The sequence below is a fragment of the Harpia harpyja genome, chromosome Z, assembly GCF_026419915.1.
Source record: "Harpia harpyja isolate bHarHar1 chromosome Z, bHarHar1 primary haplotype, whole genome shotgun sequence".
Taxonomy (NCBI): Eukaryota; Metazoa; Chordata; class Aves; order Accipitriformes; family Accipitridae; genus Harpia; species Harpia harpyja.
The window spans coordinates 25,220,842-25,248,587 of record NC_068969.1 but is presented as its reverse complement, the minus strand read 5'-3'; the positions used below and the strand labels follow the sequence as shown (position 1 = coordinate 25,248,587).

Genomic DNA, 27,746 nt, shown 5'->3' with positions numbered 1-27,746 from the left:
ATTTGAATGGGGAGGTTGGTGCTAGAGACATGCATGCATATTTCTGTTACATGTATTGCTATTGTTCATAGTATTTTTAAATTTTATGTTAAATGATTGCTTTGGAAATATCAACAGAAGGTTTTCAATAAAACATCAATTGAGCCAGCATTCAGGAATGCCTTTTCATTACCTGCACCTGAGTCAGAATCTGAACTCTGGCTCTGTAATGAGCAAGTCACAATTAAAAACTGAATGCATGAATTTGAAATCTTAATTAAATTTACCCTTGGAGAAACACAGCCCTAATAATGATAATTAAAAATATATTGGAAGTGGGTTTTTTTTCTTGTTTGCTCCTTTTTCTCTTTGCTTTGTCTTTTTCTTTTTTTTTTTTTAATACCCTGAAGAGCGTTAAGTTGAAGGTATAGGTGCTCACAAAGGGATAAAACAATTCTGCAGTATTTTCTCCTCAGAGTGGTAATGCTACCACATTATAATAAAAAAATAGTTTAGGTAATAGAAAATACATTTTAGATGTGACAGTTTATTTACCTTATTGTGCAAGTTTACCCTAAGAATATGGATGAACATGGCAGTTTGACGGAATGACTCAATAAAAATTTGCTCAAAACAGTATTCTTAGATTGCTGTTTCCTTGTTCAGCATGTAGTGTAGAAGCAGTTTACCTGTAAGTTTTCTCTTCCCTTGAGTTGAGGAAAGCACCTTAGAGATCTGTGAATTCCACAAACTGCTTTAGAGGCTTTATAAAGTAAAAGAATAACTGTGCCTCAGCTTTTTGAACAGTATGGTTCCAGTATGCATGTACTGTATATATATGTGCGCACACACATACACACATCCGTGGCATATTTTCTTATTTCTCAGATACGTCAAACAGTATTGTAAATTATCAAAAAGTCATATCAGAGCTTTCTTTAATAATAAGGAAAAAAATAACTTTTGTGCCTGATGGACATTGCTGGCATCTTTTCAAACAGGTTCTCTAATGATCTTGGTTCACCATGGCAACCAACATGGAGGTCCTGGCTCAGCAGGTAGTGGAGACTCAGCAGGTGGCTGAGGTGAGTGACAGATGATATCGCAACAGTTGGTATATGAGATTTTGAAATGAAAAACATATTAGGGAATCCTTGCTGTTTACAATTAAGCATAAATGGGACAGAAAGTCTTTATAGAACAGTATTGCTTTACACCTGGGGACAAACAAGAAACCAGTGCAACCAATATGTGGTTTGTTTACCTTCATTCTGGTGGCCCCCATATTAGGAATGCAAGTAGGAAATTCAACATGAACTATAGAGAAACTTGGCTGTATTATGGATTGTTTAAAAAATTAATACAACAAAATTTCTGGTCATTTGATCACTAGCTTGGCCATTTTGGACATGAAAGGTTTCTGCTTATCTCTTGAGTTGTCATCTAAGTCCAGAACAGTGTTTGAAGTTACCTGTTTTACTTATGCACTATATTGAATTTACAGTAGGGTGATTAATTTAATCAGGCTTTATATTTTCTGCTGACACGTATGAGAAAAAGAGTACAAAATCTACTTAAAGTGATGTCTTGTCTTGATGTATATTCACTGAAGCTTGGATGCTCAACAGCTAAAATGTCTAAAGCAGCTCGTAAACACTGAAGCTACATGTGATCATGGCCTTGGAAATAACCTATTTATTTCCTTCCATATGCAAACTTCAGTCAAAAAATAGACTAGAATTTTTGTCTGGTTAAAATAATTTGGTTTAATGTCCTTCAGATTTACTATGATTTATCATATGATTACATAATTAAGGGATTTCATAAATATCAAAGGGCAAGTAGGCCAAGAGATGTCTCTAGACAAGGCCACTTTTCAGACATTAGTTTGGGGGGGGGAGGGTTGACCTATTGAACTAAGATTACACCTGGATATTAAAAAATATTTTTAGTTCAAGAAGAAGCTCTATATATGAAGGAAATATGTGTGTCATTGTGTGTTCAGCAATGCATTTGAGATTCCCTACTTAGAGCAATTTTTTCTAAAAAAATTTGGTTCTTTTTAAATAGTGTGGAAAATGGCCTACTGAGTATCCTGGAAATAACATCTAAAGAGTAGTTTCAAAAAACTCTAAAATTTCACACTGAAAACCAACAAGCGATTTTTCACTCTAGTTTGCTATATCAAATTTGTCAAGCTGCATTTTTTTAAAAACACTTCCAAACAAACTTGGAAATAAAAACCTGTAATGGAAATACTGGCAAACCTTATACTATTTTGGTAGAACTTGAGTGCTATAATCACATCTAAGGCACATAAAATATGTGACATTTGTAATTCCTCGTGCAGGAAATGCACCGTGGTAACATAGTGTGATGGTTGTATCTTGCCACTGGAGAGATCGCTCCATCTCAAGAGTGTATGAAGCTCTGTGATTTCTTCCTGGCCGGTGGGTAAATAGAGGGCTTCATCTCTTTATAGTATTCAACTCCTCCTTAAATTATATGCCTGTCCACTGCATAACACCATGAAAGCTTTGTTCATGGAAAAACAGTTATAAGCAGCATTATCTTATTAAGAATTAATTAATGCTAGTACCATGTTAACACTGAACCATTTCTTTATGAATGGCTGACTGCCTGCTATTTGTGTGTTCAGTCAGATACAGTTTTTAATACAGGTAAACACATTACTAGTTTTCTTGAAGTATGCTAAAATTCTGTATTTGTACTCACTGTTTCTCAAAGAAAATGTAGCATATCACTTGGCACTGGCCTTAAAAAATGAGAGGCTTTTTTCAGAATATCGTATTTTTCATCGATGAAAGTTAAATGGAAGGAGAGAAAGAGTCACTAATCATGCACTAAATTTTAAGTTATGAATGATGAGAGACAAGTTGCAAACAGGATAACTTAATGCAAATAGTGGCAGGTTTAGCTATATCTGCATCATTTTTTCGACATAATTGCTGCAGAAGTAGTGCATGGGTTTATTGAGAACTATGATGCCAAGCACGAAATCACTGTCATGCAAGTAGGCCATATGTTGTTTTTCTTTCTTGAGCAATAGTTCATCAGGTTTGTTTTCCATGAAACTGTGAATGTATTACAGAAGTTACTGAGCGTACTCCAGTATTGCCTGTATTTTTGTACTTACTCTATTTTTAGGACTTTGTAAAATTGTCCTTGTAATGGTTTCAAATGGTTTCACTGCTGTTGCTTGCTTCTGCTTTATAGCAGTGTTGCTTGTTGCATTTTTCCAACTGTGTATTTCTGAACAGATTGGGTGAGAGAGAGTGTTCCATTTTTAGTGTCTGCAGTTGCCTTTACTTACAGTTCATGAGGCTGGAGAACAGAGAGCAGTTAGGGAATTCAGAGGAAATTTCAGCAATTCTTCCTCACCCTGAGTAGCTTTTGCAAAGCATAAAAAATACTTTAGCCTCAATACAAAAATAAGTAACGCAGCTTTTCTCAAGTATTTATTTAGTAGTGTCACTGTGCCATATATTGGTGGCCCAGGTTCAGTCCCAGCACCAACTTAGATTTGATTTGCATATAGTGTAAGAAAAATGTATTTGGTTATGAAGTGGTGATGTATTCCCTGTGCCGCGCCTTAGTTTTTAATGCAAAGTTTTTAAACAGAACTGTCACTGTGGGGAGGAATAAGGGCTATTTCCTCTTTCCAACATCAGCTCTGATGTGACCAGGAAGAACTTTTAGTAGTTGCTAAAACTGTCCCCTTCCAGCTCTATGACAGCCACAAACTATTCCCAGTGCATCCTTTTTCTCTGTTAGAGGCTATAGGGAGAGAGTCACAGGAGATGACTCTATTGAGCCCTGTGCTTATTGGGATCTTGTTTATGCCAGTTGCATTGCTGGAGCATTTCAGCTGTTTTCAGTTCCCTCAGTGCCCTGATAAGAACCTATCTGAAGATAAGAGCCTTTCTGAAAGTATGTTTTGCCATGGGACTGAAAAAATACTGGGTATCTTTGTCACATAAAGTATTTTCTCGACCCTCTTCAGATCTCTCTGACACGTTACATCATAAGTCATTCGGCAATTTAGGTTTATGTCCAGATGATGCAGTGTGCTGAAAAAGGAGAGTAGAAACACTGCTGTTCTGATGGAGTAAGTTTTTGCTTTGTTGTAAGAATGAAGTGTAAAATAAGGCCATTTATGTTTAATATTTTATTATTATCATTGGCCATTTTCTCATTTTTTGGATGAATTTTCAAGGTGGACTTTTGATGCTGAATCTTCTCAAACCATTTTTAGTTCAAATACAGCTTTTCTCAAGTTGCTGTTAATTGCATAAGACCTAGAGATACCATCAGCCTGAGAGGTATCTCACATGAAGTGCGTATTGGAATAATGAGATCCTACATGGCTTATGCAGTTTAGCAGCCTCTGAATTCATTCAAACATTCAGGAATGCTACCAGATGTGGCATAGCTGCTGGTGTAATATAGATATTGGGGTGTTATGTAAGACATAGTCTGAGATTTTTTAGGATGCAGATATGCCAAGAATTGCAGATTCTTCCATGACTGTTGCCTTCATATGCCTCATACAAGATCTTGCACCAACATCCTGTTAGGGCTGTTAAACTACACGTGAGTTCTTCCATGGTGGATCTTAGTTTTATCTGCTATTCTACAAATGGCCCAAGTGGTCAGGACAGTTAATTCCAAAGAGTATCACTGAAACTTTTTTTAGATATATCTTGCATCTGTGAAAGAAATATATTTGGACATTTCCAGGCAATACGTACATTTTTCATAAAAGCCTATTATTAATTTAATAGATAAAAAAGTTCATTAGGAAAAATATCTATAGAAAAAGAAGTCTTTCCAATTTGATTTGAGATGTAGTGGGTTTTATGGTGTAAAACTTAGTACCGTATTTTTCATTTAAATTCTTTAACTGTTATATCAGAGAAAACTTGTAAAAAATAGTTTATGTTTCTGGGTGCAGTTGAACATATTTGGTCTGTGATTGCTTAATTATGCCTTGCTTTAATTTCTATTCTCTTTTGTATAATATTAATAATACCTCTCAAATCGGTTTACTCTTAGTGAGAACTGACCGGTGTATTCAAGCAATACAATTACTTTGGCTTTTAGTGGTGTGAATATAGGAAATGTTCTTCTACTTAAGTTAAAGAAGCTTAGAGGCTTTAAAAATTCCTCCACTATGTGGCCAATTTACTATTCTTTCAATATATTGCGCAAATACTGCTTTCATAATCAATATGGTAGCAGGGAAATAAGATATAGAAAGTATTGAAAATTTGGTTAGTAAGTACAGAAATTTATTAGATATATACATACGCACATACAAACACACCTACACACATAGATGTATATGTACACCGTGGGCAAGTCAGTTTAGTAAATTAGTATGCGACTTGACTATATGGCTATGAAGAAACCTTATTTATTTCAAGGGACAGAAATAATGAAATGTCTAGAGAAGCTTAGCTTCAAACTACTGATTGTATATATACATATATATATTTTATATATACTTATATCAGAAATTTAATATAATATGATTGCAACTAAAATGTAGAATTAAAGTGGACTGCTTTACTGAAAAAAATTAGGAAAAATAAGTATTTTACATATACACATTTTTATGTATATAAAATGACAAAATGATGAATAAAAGAAACAGAAGAAGCCAAGTTTAATTTTGCCAGCCTTCAAAATGCACCTAATTGCCAAATACTTGGTTTTAGTTTAGTACTGAAAAAGGCAAGACAGGAGTAGATACATATGCTTCTTGGTGTATTTTTATATTTCTTGAGCTTTGTGCAGATTGTCTGTGTCATTTAATGCAAATCATTATTAATTCATTTAAATACACTTCAGCATATGAAATTATTGCTAGTGATACTTGCTGGTTTGAGAGCCCAGGTGAATGCAGTCCTCTTCCAATTGGTCCAAAGCAGACAGTTCTCCATGCTATGCCACTTGTCTTAGCTTCTGTCTTCCAGTGGTATACCAGAAGTACACTTGGTGTCCTTCATGAAATTGTTGTGTTCTCCCAGTCTACCCATGTATAACTAGTGTTTGCAATGTGAGTGCTAAAATGAAAATACCAGTTGCATCCTCATGGACTTCTGAGGAAATCACAGAGTAGTTAAGCGTGAAATGTTTTTAATCTGTACCAGATAAGATTAGTTAGTGCTGTGAATCTGAAAACTACTTTGAGAGATGTGGAGTCGTCTTAAGTCCTAAAATTACATTTAATACGGATTGCTTTTTCCTCTTTTCCCCTCCCTCCAGTTGATACAGATTGAATTCCACAATCCCTGTACACATTAGCAAAAATTCCAGACAAGATACTGTCCCAGTGTTCTGCAAGCACATGCCAGAGAGTTCACAGACATTCTCACAATGACACTTCCAATAAGTGAAATATGTACAACAACAAAAATAAGACTCTAAGTAAAATGATAGATACCTGAACTAATTTCTGAATAGTGTTTTCCTGTGAAAATGACTAAGTACAGTAATTTCAGAATTTCCCATTAACTTTAGAGGCCCTCTGTTACATTAAACATAATATATACTCTTGCATTCTATAAGAATGTCACTGTTGAAATATTAGAAACTCTACAGTTATAGAATACTAATTCTGCTTTGCTATGGATGTTTATTATGGTAGTATAGTTGATGTCCTATAAAAATAAGTGTGAAAGCCTTTGTAGCTGTAATATTTCTGTGCAGCATACAGTACTTTAGAAGGTTCTGTCAAAAAAAAAATTACCAGGTCCTAAAAATCTAACACTACTCTTAGTTAAAGATGCATTTCATATATTTTTTATTTCTTGCTCAAGTCATTGAGATTTTGTGGGTGACTTAGGCAGTTGTGACAAAGCTGTTAACTACATTAGTAGTTACTAATGTAGTACTACTACTACTAATGTAGTACTAACTACATCAGTACACTATAGTTGATAGGTTTCGTATTTTATTTCAAATTTCAATTACTTTCCTAGCTTGTCTTTTGATTCAGAAAACAAGCAACTTGTAGTCTTTTTTTTTCTTACTATGTGTTTTTATATCACTTCTGCTTAAGTGTTACAAGGATTCCGCCTTCTTTTTGCAATACAGCTATTCCAGACTTTAGAGTTGGGAAGTCTACTTCTGAACAGAGGGTTATGTAGTGATAAAGCATTATTATATTCAGGATTTGGTTTTTGTCCCAGGAAAGACAGCTACTAATCAGGTATCGTAAATGTCTTTCCTGAATGAATTGGACAAATAAAAGCCTAGAGTGACAAGGTTACTAAGTGTGGTGTCAGATAATAAGCACAACAAAAATCCAAATAAAATTTCATTGGTTTCTCTCACATGTTTTAGTTATAATATTTTTCCCCACACTAGATCACAATTAGTTGACCAAACATTTAGATTGTACCTATGCTGTAAATACATTTCTGCGGTTACAGTAACTGTTCATAGATATTCTTTTTAGAGAGTTGTACAATAGATAATTGTGTTTTCTGTCAAGTAAAGAGCCTAATTTCAATAGTGAGCACACTTCTGTGCTAAGATTAGGAGTCCTTGAAGTTAAAAGAAAATACCAGTGCTACTTAAAGACACATAGGTCATGCCTTTGTTGCATAAAGCTTTGTAGTGGAAGTCCACTGCATTCAAGTGTACTGTTGTAAAACTTGTCAAGCACATGGTCATTTTTCTCAAAACTTCATGGACCATAATGTTAACAAATTTCACTCTCTAAGAATTTAAAAATATTTTCTGTTTTCACCCATTTGTTAGCCTTCACTGCAGCCTAATACAAATGTTTTGTTATGGAGTTGAAACTGATTAATCATGTGTGTCATGAACTTAATGTATGAATTCTTGAGTGTATTAAGACTGATTATGCTACTTCATATTTGAGGGCCCCGGACTAGTTTAGAAAGGCCTGTGTTCCTTTAAATACATAAGCTTAATGAACTTTAAGGCTAAAGATGCTCCCCAGGGAATGTGGTATATTTTCCTTTCAATTTTGCTGATTTGAAAGTAATTCAAGATACAGGCCAACTCTTTTCTCAGATTTCATTTTGGTGTTTTACAGTTCACAGAGAGTAAGCAGGTTGAGGGGCTTAAGAACAGAGAACAGGGGGAGGGCGAAGCTTGATAACCTGGGATTATCATCCCCAAATGAAATAAATCTTACTATTAGACAAACTCCTTCAGCAGCTGGCAAAACAGCAGGAACACGTTGATTCTGCTTCCTTGGTTACAGGGAATGATAGTGCACTTGACCTTCAGAGGAACGGGGTCAGAGAGAGGGCATTTTAAAACATTACTGGCTGCTTTCTATGATTGGAATCCTCAATAATTGAGACTGGATGAAACTACCTGTGATCTGACTAAAAGTGACCTCGACATTTCTCTTGGATTGTTTTGCCCTCAGAGGTTTGCTGAGGAAAAATGTAAATAAGGCTGCAGGAAGAATTTGACACTGTAAGTATTAGAGTCTGTACGGTGTACAGCTAGGGAGCTCCTGGAAGAGAACAGTACTAAGTGTATTAAAGCAGATTATTTTTCCCCTGTCTCTTAGAATAAGTGTATTTGATGTGTTTTGTGTAGGGAAATTAGGGGGGTTTGAGCTATCTTTTACATTATATGTATTATTTTCTGACTATGTCTAAGTCATAGTGTTAGTGGTTACTTCTAAGTGATTGTTGATTAAGCTTCTGTAAAATGTGGTGCGCTGAAGTTTTCTATGATATATGGCCTACTTTGTCTCTTTCCTCACCTCTTGAAGACTCTTTCCAGTCTTAAAGAAATTAAAGTGTATTTAATTTTTTAACATATATTTTAGAATTACAGAAATGTACCATCACTGACTTTGGAGGACTAGGTCTTTGCATGTACAGCTTCCAAAGCAGCTGGTTTAAACATGATACAGGTTTCATGGTGTCATGTTTCTTCTGAACAACAGATTGGAAAAGTCAATATTATGTTTAATCCAGTAAGTGAACCTAATTTAATGCTAAACTGTATTATCTTCCTGATATGAGTACTTACAAGCCATTTGCTTTCAGAATATTTGATTCAATTTATTTGGGAGTCTGATTAATGATAGCTTAATTTTTCCTATAGTATTTGTATAAGCTGTCTGAAGTTAAGGTAAATCTCTGATAGAACTTTTTTAGAGTGTTGCATATTCTCAGACTGCTATTCCTTTTTTTTTTGTTTCTTTATTTTCCTTAATATTTTTACTTAAGAAGTCAAATTTGATGCAGTTGACTGGCTAGGACCATAATGAAGCATCATGTGTTTATCCATTCTGATCGTTTGTAGGTGTGTGACAGTGCTCAAGGTAGAAATTTAGCTTTCAAACAAAATGACAAGATTTTTTTTTTCCCTCACTCTTGTAAATTGTGTATTTCAAAAAATATCTTCCCTTTTTTGCATTTGATTTATTTACCATAGTTGTTGTTCTGCTGTCAACCAATGGCATGTGTATTCAGTCTGGAAAATAAACTTGAGATTTTTAGTAGCATTTAGTAGCAGAAATTTAAAGCTGTTATTATTCCACTGAGTATTAAGTAGGCAAGCCTGAAAAAAAGGTAAAATTTTGCATTTCAGAGTCCTACACCATCCTGAGTATGTATGCATGTTAATAAGAGTATAAAAATAAATTATATCTGCACACTGAAGCATTTATTGGTATTAGACAAATTATTCTCCATTGCAGCACCGTATCTTCTCAGCCAAGAAAAGAGTAAAGTTTGTCTGGTTTCAGTTTAATAAATACATGTTCTTGAATATTTGAACATGAAAATGACATACCAGCATATAATGGCAGCTGGTCTCAAACTTACTGTATAGAGAACTCACTGTTAGGCTTAAGGTAACCAACTAGTCATGCGGTGAAGATGAGAAATAACTCATATTAAAGGAGACTGGAGTTGATGAGTAAAACCAACCTTTATAAGAGGATATAGTCCATTCTATAAAAACTGAGAGAGTGTTTTAAAGCGTAAAGCGCTGGTTTTCATATTGACCACTGTTGTACACTAGGACCCCTTTGCAGCAGGTGCTTTACAAACCCAGAAAAAATAAATGGTTGTTTAGTCCCAAAATGTTTACAGAAGAATTTCAGTGCAGTTACCATATATATCCTGGCATTCTTTTTATAAGTTGCTATAAATCCTTGAACAACATGGAAAAATAGATCTCTCTATTTATTTCTAAGCTGTCCACAGTGCATTGTAGTGTAAGGTTCAAAGATGCTTCAAGAAAAGGCTAAGGATTCTATAATTGAAGGTGAAAGAAGTGGAAAACAGTTTTAAAAGATCTTCTTCCTCTAATTTAGACCTTTTAAAGGGTGCATAGCTTAGATAATAATTTGGCATGCAAGATAAGGAGATCATTGTTCAAATGCATCCTCTAAGAGTCTTGATTTTGGGAGACTTCGTTTTTTTCTTGGCTACGTATATTGTTTTCTGCTGCTGCATGCCTCGTATCATCCAATAATTAGAAGATTCTACTACTTCTAAATCTCTCCTGTGTATTAAAGACAATTAGAGATGGTAGGTTCAATTTAGGTTTTACTTTTACAGTATTTGGGACTACTTACGGAACAGGCAATAGGAGAGTAGAACAGTATGGCTTCATTAAGTGCTTCCCCAAGAGACTGCAGTAAATTTTCCCAGCTATCCAAACTGGTTTTTCTTTCTTTACATCACAAATGAACTTTTTTGTATATTAAACGGGAAAGCTTACAAAATTAAGATTTTTCCATGCAACCTTAAATAATGACTAAATTGACACTACCCTGTTGTCCAGCTATATAGGTTTTGATAAACAAATCATTCCAAGATCGTTTAAAAGAGGATTTAATAAAAACAACTTGTGAGCTTCCTGGTTTTGGCCATATGTCACTGCAGGTATTAAACACTAATTTGATACTCTCAAATTCCCGTATAGAATGCAATTATTACAATCAGTCATACATTAAACACAGTCCTATAGATTCTGTGGGACAATGTAAATGTGTACTTAGGGAGTATTTATGAAACCCCAAAATATTGTTTACATTCACAATTTACAAGTATTGTAAATGATACAAGTTACGCTATAAATTTATTTGAAATTATCAAAATGTAAAATCTTTTTTAAAATGTAAGTAGAATTTATTTAGCGTTAGGCAGACTTACGTAAAAATCTAGGCTGCTAAGTCATCGACATTATAGAACATTTTGCCAAAGAACAGAGTTTTGACCTGTATGTATCATTTCCAAATAAGTAGTTATGGGTTAAACTGAGTGTAGAAGAAATCAGTAGTGCCATATTCTGTTCATTCTTTTTATAGAGTACATCACTGCACTATTTTTTCCAATTGAAATGGAATCTCTATATAAATTTATATTGTATTATAAAAATTTACAGTGCTTGTTATTCAGGTATGCTGCATGTGTAGAATTTGCTGTCAGCAGTCTTTTAAATATTGTTCTGGTTTTCCATCATTTTATATAATAACTTTCAATACGGAATGTGACTGAAAAAATATCCACATTGTGCTGTTGACTGCAGACAGTAATGTCACCTCTGGAGGTCTGTAGTCTACACCAAAATACTAGTGTCTTCTGTGCACTAACAGTTCACATATTTTTGCAACTTTTTTGAAAATACTGGTGAACATATGCAGTGTATGGCTTTTGAACCAAATTATTTCCTTTGTTTTGAATTTTCTCACGAGTCAAAACATTGAGCCATGTCACAGACTAGTAACTTGTAAAGAGGCACCAAGAAAGCAGAGATTTCATAATGAGTACAGCACAAATAAGCTTACGTAATTTTCTTCTAAGTTACTGTATTAGAAGTAGCAGAATGATTTAGCTTTCCCTCTACTCTGTTGAAAACAAACAAACAAACAAAAAGACATCTGGAACTAACCATGTTCTAATTCTTCAAGAACTTCCAGGATAATTTTGATATACCTTGTTTTGATTTTGTTTGGTTAAGCCCATTTTTTTTGCGTGGTCAGGTTCCAAACTAAGAATGGCAAGAATGCACATACCAGTAGTGAAGAATATACATAGACATCTACATCTGCAGATACTTCTCTGTGTTAAAGACTGATACAATAGCTTCAGCTCATGTTTATATCAGAAAAAAACCCAATAATACTAAATCAGGTACTTTTTATAAGCATCTGTATATCCTAAGCTTAATAAAAATGGGATTGGATGGCTGTGGGGAGTGGCAAGCAGTACCTTTCTACCTGTGAGCTGACTCTAAGGACTAGAATACAAGTGCTTCATCTATACTACATTTACAATTATCAAGAAGGAACAATTAGTACTAACAGTTGCATCAATAAATCTGAGTATGAACAAGCACAAAGTCTAAATATGCACAACTGCAGAATTATGTGTGTAAATGTACATTGCCAATGCCATATCCCTTCTGTAAACAGAAGTTAAAGGCTGTCAAACCAATGTTATCTTGCATGTTTAATTTAACATTTAACAGTTTTGCTCTGGAAAACAGCTATGCAAGGTGTTTTTTTCAAGCTTTTTCTAGGTAGTCAGAACTAGATTTTTGTTACAGTTTGGTAGTCTAGAAAGATATAGGAATAGAATAAGAAACAATAGTATTCAGTTGTAGTGCCAAATTTAATCTCTGCCATGCTAGTGAAGTCCTCACTAGGGTAACAAGAATTAACCACATACACCTGAATGTGTGCTGAATATATTGGTGATCTGTTGGAGGATAGATTCCAGAAAAAATCTTCACCACTGAAGTAGAAAAACAGAAATTGGGGGACAGTAAAAAGTGGGAGAGGATATAAGCACACTGAACAACTGGAATTCTAATTTATTCTACTGTCAAAAACACAGATATCCAGATAACCATCCGCCTTAGTTTTAACTTTTTACCTTAAAAATATTGAACAGTTGAAATTGTCCTTACTTCTACTTGAAAATTGAAATTGCTGTTTTCTCCAAGTGAGCTGTATAGACACCACACTTTCAGAAGGCTTCGTAGATTAAATAAGGTCAGAGACATAAAAACTAAAGGCCAATTTGGTCAGATAGGAGTTCTGTGCACTCTTCCAACAGATTCTATGTTATCTCTCATCCCATATATGTTCCTGGGGTTGAGGACATTTTTATTTAGGGGCCTAGAGGAAGCTTTTCTACCTGAAAATGAAAAAAGTAGTTAATGAAATACTTTAAAATTATTAAAAGGTGAAATATTTAACATTATACGTTACTGCATGTACGGTGTATTTTGTTTTTACAGAAGCAAAAAATGAGGCAAATATATAATTGAAAGTTGAAAAAAGTATTTCTGCATTTCAGTAAGCTGAAGGATGACATAGTAATTATCCAGTGATTTACTGGGGTGGGGGGTGGTGGTGATGGTTTGGTTTTGTGGTTTTGGTCATCTATCAGATTCATTCTGTTCCCCAAAAAAGCCAATGTACTGATAATTCATTGAAAACAGATCCAAGTTGGTTTAATGACTGTAACCTTTCCAATAAATTTAGATTCCATGCTATAGGGCCATCTGATCTTTAATAAATATATGTATTTTTAAAAGTGTTCGGTCCTGTAACAGTAAATTAAAATTCTGTATATTATTTACAGGTGCAGACTGTTCAGACTTCACTATCTGAATCTCCAGTGATGACCAGCCCTTCCCAACGTATCCAGATAATTTCCACAGACTCCTCTGTAGCTTCACCACAACGCATTCAGGTAAAAATCCGTTTATTAAGTAACTTCTTTTTTTTCTCCTCCCACTTTAGGTTTATACAAAAGCATGCTAAAGTCTATGGAAGACTTCCTTTAATTTTGTGAGGACAGATCATTTTTAGTGCCAACTAAAACTCTTTTTCTCCCTCAGCATGTATTTGGTGATGACTAGTTGGCTGTATATAATAATTGTGTTGATGATGTAGTCAGTGAGGAATATTTGCAGAGGTTAAACAGCCTACGTATACAAATCTCCTGAGCTCTAGCCATAGCAAATGGGCAGACATTGTCAACAGAACACCTAAGATCATCTCCAAGGGCATTCCTCTCTCTCTCTCTCCCCACCCCCAAGCCCCATATTTAGGAGCCAGTGGGAGACTACCCTATTTAGGATAAAGTTAGCCTTTGGGAATGCTGCACATTGGGTCGGTTACTGATAGATAATATAAAGATACCATTGATGTATCAGAATGTATGCAGTGAGAAATGATACAAGAATTGTTAAGTATTAGTGTTTAACTAGAGTGTTGCAGTACTGCAATACTGAGCTTTTGCCCTCCTTGACCTTGTTCTGTGCCAGTACAATACTCCCATGTACTTCTGCCAGAGGTGGTGCTGGAGAACAGGATCTTGTACTCCAGGGCATTTGGAACAGTCCTGGCAATGCAGCCTCCATCACAGGGTGGACTCTTCTTTGGATATGTCTTGATCAGAGCGGGTGGATACTGCCCCTATGAACAGCCCTGAAAACACTTTTAAAATGATTTTGACATTGTCATTATACTTACTATACATGATACAATTTTTTCTGTAATGTTATTTTCAAAGATTCAAATCGCAGCATGTATAATGATGTACATCGTTAGTTTTTCTTATGAACCTAAATATCATTCACTTCTTATCCAGCCTAATTTTTTTGTCTTAGTTATTTATTGTCATCAGTGCTCATATCTGATCCATGAAAAATTACAAAGAAGTCTCTATGATTTTTCTTTATACACAGCACCAAGGACATGTTCTTTGGTTATCAACAACATTTAGCTATGTATTTTATCTAAGATATTATTCCTTAAAGTTATCAACAAAAGGTGGAATCAGGTAGCCTTATTGTTTCATATGCTGATTCTCAAGATTCTGTTATGGTGGCAGGTTTCTATTTTTGATACAGTTGTCTGGTAACATAATCTCTATTTTGCCTGGTAGAGTAACCATATCAATATGTATCAATATTTCATTGCAAGGTAGATGTTCTCACAACATGTATAACTGAAGCATAATGAATATTCAGCATTCATAAGGTAGGTATTTACATTGCAACTTTTGTTCAATTCTGCAAAATAATCTACCTCCTTTTATCACTGATATTTCTGAAAAAAACCTACGGCTCCATGATGAAGGAGAATACTAGGATGAGAAAAGGGTATTCCTCCTTCCTCAAAACAAATACAGGCAATATCTTAGTGGTGTCAGTCATAATCCAAGATTAGATTTGGCTGTGAATTGTCCCATTAACAGTTAAGATCTGTATGAAAATGTGACGAAATCTCAGCAGGGAAAACTCTGGGGAGCTTTACAACTTAACAGTTTTACAACAATGGGACTGAGGGGTAATGATTGTCCTTTAACCTATGAGCTTCTCTGGAGCTTTATGTTTGTAGACTTCATACACTTAATGCACTGAAACGTTTATGCATATGAGACCTAAAATGGCTTATTCTATTCTGTACATATAAGAATCTAAAGAGTCCCTGAAAAGCTCTCTTGTCCAAAATTCAATAGTAGGCTGGCTTCATCCCCACCTTTGAGTACTATTTCCTTTGTGCAAGTTTCTTTAGGTTTGTAGTCACAAAATGTGAGATGAATCTTTCCTAAAGAGTTTCTGTAATGTAGAAAAATCATCAGCTCTGTAATTTTGGTAGTTCTCCTGCTTTTGGTAGTTCTAGTGCCTTTTTAAGGCATTCTAGCTTAGTAAAACTATTAGCATAGTCTTACTATTAAACTATTAGCATATGTCTTACTTTCTGTAAGACATATTAACATAAAGGGCACAACAACTAGATAAAAAGTCTAGGTAATCAAAATTAGGGAAATAAATACACTGTTATTGTGACACCTAGTACAGTCAATTTAATAGGAATATCAGTGTGTGTAAATTCACTTCACATTTTATTTTCAGTAATAGCTTTAACTCTGACATTAGGCCAAATCTGTAAATGAATAATATCAAAATAGCTTTGATAGTCAGATGTATACAAAATGAATACAAATCTCAAGAATGTACCACTCTGCTTTTTTTGTCAGCTGGAGTAATTTTTAATTTAATGTTTTTATAAATGACCTGGAGGTAGGAGTCAAATGTACCTTAAGTAAGTTTGCCTGTGATACTAAATTACGAGGAGCTGTGGACTCCCTCGAGGGTAGAGAGGCCTTGCAGAGAGATCTGGATAGACTAGAGAGCTGGGCAATTGCCAACCATATGAAATTTAACAAGAGCAAGTGCTGGATTCTGCACTGGGGACAGGATAATCCTGGTTATACATATAAATGGGGTGATGAGAGGCTGGAGGGCAGCCCTGTGGAAGGATATCTAGTGGTTTGGGTTGATGGCAAGTTGAGTATGAGTCAACAGTGTGTCCTGGCAGCCAAAAGGGCCAACTGTATCCTGGGGTGCATCAGACACAGCGTAGCTAACTGGTTGAGGGAGGTTATTGTCCCACTCTACACTGCACTGGTGCGGCCCACCTCAAGTACTGTGCAGTTTTGGACGCCTCAATATTACAAGGACATCAGACTATTAGAGTGTGTCCAGAGGAGGGCAACCAAGATGGTGAAGGATCTTGAGGGCAAGACTTCTGAGGAGCGGCTGAGGTCACTTGGTTTGTTCCGCTTGGAGAAGAGAAGGCTGAGGGGAGACCTCATCGCAGTCTATACCTTCCTCAAGGTGGGCAGTGGAGGGGGAGGTGCTGATCTGCTCTCTTTGGTGACCAGCGATAGGACATGAGGAAATGGAATGAAGCTCTGTCAGGTCAAGTTCAGGTTGGGCATTAGGAAAAAGTTCTTCACTGAGAGGGTGGTCGGTCACTGGAACAGGCTCCCCAGGGAAGTGGTCATGGCACCAAGCCAGTCAGAGTTCAAGCTCTTAGTCACGTGGTTTATTGTTAGGTAGTCCTGCGAGGAGCAGGGAGTTGGACTCGATGATCCTTATGGGTTCCATCCAACTCAAGATATTCTATGATTCTATGAAATTTCTGTGATGCTGTCTCACTAAGCAGAGTATACCCTGCATATAAACCTGCTGTTTATCAGCTGCAGTCCTTAACATTACATTTTGTTCTTATTCTGTCTGGGATCCAGTATATCTAACTCCTTTTGAACAGTTAAATGTGATTACAAGATCGCCCCATATCTCTTCATCATTAACAATATCAGACTTATACTTTTCGCAACTCTGTCTAGTATTTTCCATCTATGCAGTAGGTATGTAGATATATATATTATATACGTATATATTTGATTTGATTTTTATTGTTTTGCACTTATGTAGGTAGCTGCAATAACTTTGTACCAGTGTAATAAATGTACAAATAGCAAAATAATAAATAACAAGGACAATTATTAGAGAGTATCATATAATTCTGAGGCAAAAGGAAAGGTTTTAAAACATAAAGTTTACTGTGGCTCATAAAATTCTTCAATGTGTTTTACAGATTGTGACAGATCAGCAAACAGGTCAAAAAATCCAAATAGTGACAGCAGTGGACTCAGCTGTGTCTCCAAAGCAACAGTTTATTTTAGCCAGTCCAGATGGAACTGGCGCAGGAAAGGTGATACTGGCAGCACCTGAGACATCTAATGCCAAACAGCTTATCTTTACCACCACAGACAACATTGTGCCAGGCAGAATTCAGGTAAATATAGTAATTGAATTAGACCATAGATTTTTGGTTTTTGGTTTTTGACTTTTAGATTATTTAAGTCTATAATTGCTTTAAGACAAATTGCAATAGTTTTCTAAAGATCTAATGACATGGATTAGACCTACTAATTGTAGGCTTCATTATTCAATCATAAATCCTCCTGTCTTCACGTTCCTCATGCATTCCATTGCACTCGTCACCCCTTGTTGTGTGTTCTCATTAAAATTCCAAGGGCGTATAAATACTTAAGACGGTGCTTGTGAGGAGTGCCAGGATTTCAGATGGTCTGTTAAAGATTCACAGATATAGAGATACAACTCACCTGAGCAAACTTATGTTCACAATGCAGCATCAAGACATTGCAGTAAAAGCTCTTTGTAGCAGAAGCTGTCCTCTGCTATAGTTGTTTGTGGGTCTTGAGCATAATCCAGACCAACGGGAGCTTTGCAAAACAAATTATATAAGCAATAATCTATCTATAGTGAAATTTGAGATTTCTTCCTAGCAGTCTTAAAAAAAAAAGCAAGCACCTGGTCCCTATTGCTACTGTTACAATAGAGAATATTTTACAGGGTGAAGTATCATTCTTACCTAAATATTTGAAAAATTGTATTAACGTTCTTTTTAAATTTATTTTACTATGCTAAATGGTTACCTGATGTTACAGAGGGTGTGTTTGGGGTTGTTGGTTTGGGTTTTTTTTTTAATTTTCCTGTGTTAAGTAGAATGTTCTGAACAGAAGTTTTGGAATCCAAGGCCTTCAGAAGCTAAACTGTTTCTATAATGGATCTCAGCTTCAGGCTATCCCCTCTGAACCGTATACCCCTAATAGCTAGAGAAGGGATAGATGGGAACAGCATCTGAAATACAACCATCTTTGGCTAAAATATAGCAGCTGTTTGAGAGTAATTGTAAGAAGGGAAGAATACTGTTGACTGCACGAGTGAAGAAACTTATTTGTACTGAACAATGCTAGGAGTTTTATTGGGAATTTGTTTTGCTATGACTTTCAGCAGTCTCACTATTGACAGTAAAAACTCTCAGTAGCTTGCATTTTATACTACTTAATTTCATTCCACGTCATACTTATTCTCAAATTCCACCACCTCTTCTCAGTTGATACGCCAATCTTGTTTTTTAGGCAAAGCTCCTTACTTTCATGTCAGAAGAAAATATTGGCTAATTACCTCTTTTTGTTCTGGAATTTTGTTTTAGATAGTGACAGACTCTGCTTCAGTGGAACGTTTGCTGGGAAAAGCTGATGTTCAGCGGCCCCAGGTGGTAGAATATTGCGTAGTCTGTGGTGATAAAGCATCAGGTAAGGAAGCATAGAAAGTAGTATTCAAGAAACTTGATTGAAAGGATGACTGGGATGAAGGGAGGAAGTTTCATGTATTTTAACTGATTTTAGCCATGCTGATGGCAAAAGCAATTGAGGCTAAAATGGAAAAAGATAACATTATACTTTGTATCTATACATACAGAGTAGTTAAACTCTGCTTGGAAGAATATTAGTTTGTACTTAACAGCTGGAGTGTATGATAAATTGGCACATGTGAAAGACAAAATAATGATTGAATAGCTCCTGGTACCTGAAAGAGAGTATTTGAAGCATTTAGTCCGGTTCCCCACAGCTATGGGCAACCGTGCAACAAACAAGTCACCTAGAAAAGTCTACCTACTCCAGGAAAACACTTCTTAGTGCTCTCTAACAAACTTATGACTTCCCAGTAGATTTTGGCCTTTTACTATCACAGAAAAAGGCAAGTAGAGATCAAGTGAATCCTCAGTGTTTCATATCCATGCAGTAACAAGGAGTCTACGAGGTAAATTTTGTACATCAGCCATGGAAGCAGACTGTGCTTTCCTGCTACAGAGAAGACATCTTTCTGTCTCTCTGTCTCACTTTCTTTTATTTTTTTAAGTGTTTATGTAATGAAAACAATACCAGAATTTATTTGTATAGGAATTTTAAATTAAGATTGCATTTCAAATTTTATTGTAGAATTACTTATATTCTGGAGTTACTTAAACTCTTAGCCTGTATGTTCTTTTAATGTATCCTATAATCTGTAACAGCAGATAGAATTGCATCTGTACTTGTCCAGAATGGGAACTACCACTTCACAGGCGCGTCATTCAGAAGTAGGCTTAGCCTTCCTCTCTTCTCTCCACTTTCCCACTTAAAAGCCCTGACAATAGGTAAACAAGAAACATCCTGTAAGATTTTAACAATGCTTTCATGGTCCAAAATGATGGTAAGAATACAAAATAAATTTAAAGGGTGACTTTTACAATGTTTTACTTGCTTAAGATAAATATTTCTATGCTAAAATATAAGTAATTTCCATCTGATAACAATATATATGTTTCCTAGGTCGCCACTATGGTGCTGTCAGCTGTGAGGGATGCAAAGGTTTCTTTAAAAGGAGTGTGAGGAAGAATTTGACCTACAGTTGTCGTAGCAACCAGGACTGTATCATCAATAAACACCATCGGAATCGCTGCCAGTTTTGTAGGCTTAAGAAATGTCTAGAGATGGGCATGAAAATGGAATGTGAGTGTTAAGTACCCAATGTGCTACTGTGCCTACCAAATAATAAACACGTGGACCACCACTTTTTAGTGGGTTCACTCCATTTCGGTGTGTGTTGCTTGAAGGAAATGGAACTTTAGGCAGCCAAAGCGTTTACCGTACCTTTCCTTCATCACCATTTTATGTCTAAGGTGCAATAGTGATTTGTTTTGAACCATGTCTCATACTGCTGTAATCTTTGAGAAGCCCAGTTAGAGCCTCTCTTAGAATGCATGTTACAAACACAGTGTATGTTTATAATACAAAATACTTTAACATGGATGGACATAAATCTGAGTCTAATGTTCCATGTTCAGAATCTGCTTACCTTACCTGCTACGTGAAGCCTGTTATCTGGTTGTTTTGTGACAAATTTATGGAGAATTTAAGGTGAAGCAACAAATACTTTTCTTTTTCCACTCTGATCTAGGCAGGGTAAGTTCCAACCACTGAGTTCAAGGGAGGCAGAACTTTAAGCTGTAAATAGGGAGATCTTTGTTGTATTTGCACTCTGGAACTCCAAGCCTGCAGTGATGATTGTTGTGCTTTGCATACACTGTGCTGAGTATAGGGGGAGACATTTGTACAAGAGGAATTGCTGCATTTCCAGAAGCTAAACCTTTCTTATCCCAATATGATTAGGATATATGCTCACTGACTTCATTGGACTTTGCATCAGGTTTTTAATTAATATTTATGTATCCACCAAGCCAACAAAATGGATATACCTACTTTTAAGCCCCTAAATTTTGCTGACAGTAATGATATTAGCAAGAATAAAATCAGGTACTAAATAACTCCTGCTGGTTATGAGGGTAGAGAGAGACATACCCATGTATTTTGCTGTTATATTCAAAAGGGCTATAGAGGAGTGTTGAAATATTTTTTTGCGTGTTAATAATGTTAGTCTTCTGGAGCAATAACTGCTGTATGATAAATTAGTACAATGAATAGCACAGAAATGTTGTCTCCACTTACATTATGCCTTACATTTGCAAAGTGTTGTGAGAATTAATTAGTACAACACTTTTAAAAATTCTTTATATTATCCTCATAGTCTTTTATTCATTTTATTATCCTCATTTTCAGGTGAAAAATTGATGCAGTCGAATGTTATGCCAAGCTATAGAGGAGTTTGTAAAGTTCAGTGGCTTAAGATTCCAGATAACTTTCTGTAATCTGTTTAATAATAATACCTTAATATTACAAAGATGCACTTTTCACTTCCTTTAAAATTACGAAGTTGCTGTTTCTTACTATTTTTATTAAAAGATTTGCCACACTTCTTTCACACATTGGAGACTGAGCTTATTTTCTTCCAGTTATCAATTAGAAATATTTTAAATTCTGAAAAGGTTAGTTTTGGAACACTGTTCCCTAACTGGGTGGAGTGAATGGATGTGAGTGAATTGCATATCATGCAGAGACTCGTCTCCCAGGGAATTAACGTGCATCTCTCACATAACTTGCCTGTCTTGACTTTATCTGGGTTCGTTCTGGGTTTGCATTGTTTTGAATCATCCAGAGTATGACTGCGTCTAACATTTAGGTGTAGCTTTACCTGTAAAAAAAAAAATAAATAAAACAATTTGAAAACACATTTTGCAGAATGTCCCATCTTATTAAATGCCAATGAAACAGCAAGCTTTGACTCCAGTTCACCAAAACTTAAAGCAAATGATCAATCTGTGACTTTCTTAGTTAAAAATGTATGTAATCACAGGTATAGGAAAATGGGAGCCTGTGTTTCTTCAGCCTTCATATTAAATTTCCAGTTTTGCACTGAGCTGATACACCATCATAACTGTGCAAACTGAAATCCTGCTGTGAGAATTTTACTTTCTTTTTGTATTTTTCAGTTGAATTACTTTCAAATCTGCATGTTTCTATCTTTATGTAGCGGTTCAAAGTGAAAGAAAGCCTTTTGATGTGCAACGTGAAAAACCAACCAACTGTGCAGCTTCCACTGAAAAAATCTATATTAGAAAAGATCTACGAAGCCCTCTAATAGCAACTCCAACATTTGTGGCAGATAAAGATGGGACGCGGTGAGTACTGTGGTTTAACGGGTCTTGTTGAAGGTTATTTGTGTGTATTACTTTGCAGGCACACCTATACTCTTTTTTCCCCTCTGCTCTAAAGAATTGGACAGAAAAGAGCTCCAATTCACAAATCATCTGTTTCCATTGCCAAGACCAACCTAGATTGTTCTGCTTCTCATGAAAGTTTTTGTGTCTGAGTACAGCTGGGTGGTTTTCAGTTCAGAGCTGGCACTTGTCCAGCCAGGTCAAAGCACAGGCAGGGCACATATGTGATATTCAAGCAAAAAGCATGTAAGCTTACGCTGTGATGCATTCAGGTTAGCACTTCTCTGAAATCAAATCTGCAAATGGCAGGCTCAGGCTTCCTTATCCTAAGGACAGTAGTAGAAGAGACTGCAGTGACTACCAATTCAGATCTCAAGAGACCAGTTTCAACAGCAGCAGCTTCCTTTTACTGTATGGAAGATATTCTGACACAGTTCCCATGCTCTCAGTTGTCTTTATAGGCAGTGGGCGTGGAAATGTGTATTATAATAAACAGAGGCAAGATTTGTCTTTTTCTGTATAGAATAAAAAAGAACTCTAGGCTAAATAATCACATTTTTAAAACTGTAGGTCCAGTTAGTTTATGAATGGATAATAATCACCTAAAGATATTGGATCTCAATATTCAGTTTTTATATATATATATTTTCTTGGTTGAACAAATGACACTGCAGTTAGGAAGATTGGGCTACAGTTTTTTTGGATAATAGTTTTTCAGTGTTCACGTTTGCAAGTCAGATTGTTCAAAAGTCCTGCTCACAGACACATTTGCTTCTTGGAGATTTCCTTGTGCTACAGATCCCTTACAGTCCTATAAACAATATTAATAGTCATTAAGTGTGACTGTTATTTATGTAGGATGCATAACAATTTACTGCCTGTGGTAGTTCACAATGTTAGTTGTTAGACACCTGAAACTATAAATCCCCTGCAGCCTGAACCTGTCCTGTGTGCATTTGTATTGGGTTATGCAGACTTGGAGTGTTACATAAGTAACAAATAAGTTTATCCTTGCTGACTGTAAGACTTCCCACTGTCTCCCTAAATTAGATACAGCAAAGGCAAAGGATGGTTGGTCAAAAAGTAGCAGAAGTAAAGGCAGCAGAGATTTTATGCAGACCTTAATTACATGACTGTTTATGACGGTATTTTGGAATGTAAAATATCTTTTCTTGACATAACTTTTTTCTTCAGTGCTGTCCATTGTCTAACTTAGAATGCACAGTTATGCCTTCCTCCAAAGTCTAATGTATAACTCTACAGCTATTAAGTGACTTCTGAGAGCATGAGAAGACAACAACCCTTAAAACAGAATAAACCAGCATAAAAAGCAAATGAGAGGATATCTATTTGGGAAGTTGTCATTGCTTTTGCACAGGAAAGGAGAACATATTCCAGTCTTTCTGTCTTTCAAGCTAGTTTTTGGAAACTGTTTCAGAAAGACTTAAACCCTGATGAATAAACTCTGAGCTTCTTTAAATTGTTAATTTAAAACTTGGTAATCCTTTTTATTCTGCCATAAGTTGTTACACATGCTTCTGATTAATGTAAAATACTATTGATTGTCAAATGCCTTATGCTTTTGAACAGGTCAGCAGGTCTTCTTGATCCAGGAATGCTTGTGAATATTCAGCAGCCTTTGATCAGGGATGATGGTACAGTCCTCCTAGCTGCTGACTCCAAGGTATAATTCTTTCAGTTAAGTTCTGAACATATATATTAATTTGCTCAGATTATTTTAGCTATGTACATAGACACAAATAATTCTTGCTCTTGAGAAGATAAGGTTGGGGTAAGTCTGAAGATCTGCACGAATGGAGGTAATAAGCTGATCAACAGGAACACGATTTCTTTTCATGGGCATATTTCTGCAAAAGGTAAGCCACAGGTAGTTCCCCACATGATATGTCAGCCGGGGCTAGGATTGATGATTACAATAGGATTTAAAGATCATTGTGAGCCACTGTTCTTCCTGTAGGTGTTCAGGAGGAAGAGAAAGGTACATAAGGGAAAAAGAACACAAAGATTAAAAATGGGAAAAATTTATGTATGATACACCACCTATCATTTTGATCTACTAATATGGTTCTTCCTTTTTAGGCTGAAACAAGCCAAGGTGCTTTAGGAACACTAGCAAATGTTGTAACATCTCTTGCTAATCTTAGTGAGTCACTAAATAATGGAGATACTTCTGAAGTTCAACAAGAAGAGCAATCCGCAAGTGAGATTACACGGTATGCATTTATATTTGCATCTTATTTAGCAATTTGTATTCTGTGTGGTGTGTACTTACACTCATTCATTGGAGTAATTTGGCATTGTGACGACAAACACAGTAGAGATTGCCCCCAACTTTGAAGCACAAAACCAATTCTTTAGAAATCCAGGTTTGGCTGTTGTCCTCTTGTGAAGAACAGGGTCCTGTGTTATAAATGTAGTGTTCTGAAGCTAGACCAGATTTCATACTCAGAAAAATGCTAAATGACTAGTTTGTGACCTTGAGAGACTCTGAGAATAGCAACACTTTGGTACTGTTTTATTTGATAGGCTTGTTATATGGAAGCTTCTCCTGCACAATGCTTATGCCCTTAGCTCTGCTCTTTAGTGGTCTGTATTACTGTGGATTTCTTTTTGAGATTGTGCTGCCATAATACCTGCTGGTAATATAAGGAAAATGTAGTTAAACTAAGATTAATAAACTTTTTTTTTTTAAATGTTTAGAAAGAGTTTGAAGTCTTTGTTGTCTTTATTAATGAGAAAAATGGGGAAAAGAAACATAGAATCTTAAAATTTCCAGCAGAGCTTGAGATTTTTACGGTTGGGGTTTTTGGTGGGGCTTTTGTTTGGATTTTTTGGGGTGTGGGGGTGAGGGGTGGGGTTTGAAGGACAACATAAATTGGCAGTATAGTGAAATAAGAAAAATACTTGGCCTCAAAACTGTCCATTCTTTCTCAAGTAGAAGATTTTAAAGAGGAGCTTAACTTCAGGCTCTTAAGTTTTTTATTTAAACTCTTCAAGTGAGTGAACTGGTATTTAAAATACTTGACACTGCAACTTCAACTTATGTCAACCTTGTACTCTTTCTTTAAAGCACAAAAAACCCCCACAAAATCCCTCCCCAAAACTTCTTGACAAAAATACTGGCAAAACAGCACTATACCATAATACTGTCCACTAGTATGAAATGGAGCACAAAATTCTTGTTTAAATCTAAGCTCTGTTATCATAAGAAGGGAATTTACACTGCCTTGTTTTGGCAATGGTCCAGCTACAGCTTGAGTATAAAGGAGTCCAGGGACCAGTCTCTCTTCTGTTACTGTCATAAGGTTTCTAAGGCTCTGTCTGTACTGTGAGATCAGGAGTGCCTGGCCATGTCTCATCTTAAGGGAAAGGAAATTCAGGCATGTTGTCTAGAATAGAACCACACTATCCTCCACTGTTCCAAGAAATTGGACATGAAGGACAGGGACTGCAGGGTATTCTCCACGGTGCATCTGGTCTATAATCCTCACATAATCTGTTAAACATTCCAAGGTGAGAAGGAGGGGATAGTGAATGGTAAGTGCAAGAGATCCCTCCACTAGTACATGTACTAGCATAAAACTATTAGAGCGGGATTTACAGTAGTAGAAAGTTCCCCCCTTACAGCGGAGATCTTTTACCAGTAATATATGGGCAGATCTATTCCTTTTATTAATGTCCAAACAGTACAGAGGGACCAGATCGTAATGAAATCTCTGACCTTGTGTCTTAGCATGAACAGTTCCTGTATATGTTACCTCTAAGCGGAAATACTTTATAGCGTTTAATTTGACTACTACTATGAATTTTTTTAAGGTGTAAGAAAGCACTCTTTCATTGTTTATTACTTTTTTTTTTTCAGGGCATTTGATACTTTGGCTAAAGCACTTAATACCACAGATGGTACAGCAGGTCATAACTTGGCAGATGGGATGGATCCTACAGGAGGAGGGAATATTCATGTAATCAGTAGAGATCAGTCAACACCAATTATTGAAGTGGAAGGACCCCTACTTACAGATACACATGTCACATTTAAGGTATGTGCTTCTTTAAACGTCTTACTAAACAAACACTTATGATATAAACCAAAATTAGTTTACTATGTTTTCTTTAATCTTATATTTAATTTTGGCAATATAATCTAGGATAACATCTGCTGTTACAAAGCTTCTAATACAATTTTCACTCTTGCATGCTGTATCTCAGAGTATAGATGTTATTTCATAAGATGTTTTCATAGACAGAAGGACGGTTTAAAATTTATTTCACTTTCCAATGTTGTTGATAATCATTTTTCATATCATCCATATAGTATGATGTCTTGCTTAATTCATTTATAATACTGGATAGTGTAAAACCTTCAACTAAAAGGCTCCTTCATATAAAGAGAGGTTACAGTGCCTTCTTAGATGCTTATGGTTAGACCATTGAAAAAGGTCTTGCATTTTAGAGATGCTTCAGCTTCAAAGGAATACAAACACACACATGTGTTGATAAACAGTGTGCGAGAAACAATTACATCTTGCTGTAATCAAATTTCACTGTTTCAAGAAATACAAAGATCATTACTGAAATAAGTAATACTTAATGTAGTCAAACTTTTATCATAACCTGCTTATTCCCATTAATGGTGTTTTGTGATTGTAGATTCATATTACTTGACTTTCCCATTTTAGATACTTAGATTTTATTTTGCTTTTAAAGATCTTGTTTTAAAAGATCTTTTATAGCACTGTGATGCTAGCCAACACTCCACAGACCAATGAAATTTATAGATTTAATTATTATTAAATGAATATTAAAACATTTTAAAAGGAAACATTTGAGCTCTCTCCCACATAATTTCTTGTCTCCTATTCCCATTTTGCATTCCTTGCCAGTAGTAATGAGTTATTTAGTACAGTTTTCCTTTGGCAATTTCTCGTCACACAGTTGCTTATGACAGACTATGAGAGTAGTTTGAATGTTTTCACTGGTTATTTCATCAATAATAAAAACTGGTTTATGTCTGAACTATATATATTGTGCTGTACTTTTATTTTTTGCAGCTGACGATGCCCAGTCCAATGCCGGAGTACCTTAATGTACACTACATCTGTGAGTCAGCATCACGACTACTTTTCCTCTCTATGCACTGGGCTAGGTCCATACCTGCATTTCAAGCTCTTGGGTAAATGGACATATTCTGTTGAACGGTTTGCTTTCTAATGAATTTAAGCACTGATCTGAACACTTTTCAGCTATTTTGAATTTTTAAATTACAATATTGTTTAATTTTTAATGAATTCTTTAAAATGTGTGAAGACTATGCTATAGTCTCCTTTTTGAAGAATAAAATAGAAGATGGCAGAGGAGGGGATAACTACAATATCTGATGTTACTGCAGTTACAGAAGCTAAAGCCAAATCAAAAGCAAGCACTTAATTTG

General features: G+C 35.6%; 1 protein-coding gene across 5 annotated transcripts in view; it reads left to right on the top strand.

The window, feature by feature from the left end:
- The window catches only part of NR2C2 (nuclear receptor subfamily 2 group C member 2), a 41,858-nt gene that overhangs the window by 2,429 nt on the left and 11,683 nt on the right, over positions 1 to 27,746 (top strand). For 2 of the 5 annotated variants that reach the window (XM_052777719.1, XM_052777721.1), the window contains exons 2-12: positions 981 to 1,064; positions 2,330 to 2,429; positions 13,608 to 13,718; positions 17,423 to 17,623; positions 18,848 to 18,950; positions 20,010 to 20,189; positions 22,108 to 22,255; positions 23,885 to 23,978; positions 24,395 to 24,528; positions 26,178 to 26,355; positions 27,367 to 27,488. In XM_052777719.1, the coding sequence (XP_052633679.1) occupies positions 13,647 to 13,718; positions 17,423 to 17,623; positions 18,848 to 18,950; positions 20,010 to 20,189; positions 22,108 to 22,255; positions 23,885 to 23,978; positions 24,395 to 24,528; positions 26,178 to 26,355; positions 27,367 to 27,488 (1,232 nt within the window). In that variant the 5' untranslated portion in view covers positions 981 to 1,064; positions 2,330 to 2,429; positions 13,608 to 13,646. Of the gene's footprint in view, positions 1 to 980; positions 1,065 to 2,329; positions 2,430 to 8,242; positions 8,464 to 13,607; positions 13,719 to 17,422; positions 17,624 to 18,847; positions 18,951 to 20,009; positions 20,190 to 22,107; positions 22,256 to 23,884; positions 23,979 to 24,394; positions 24,529 to 26,177; positions 26,356 to 27,366; positions 27,489 to 27,746 lie in introns of all 5 variants that reach the window. The other 3 variants (XM_052777718.1, XM_052777723.1, XM_052777722.1) reach the window with 2 other exon arrangements.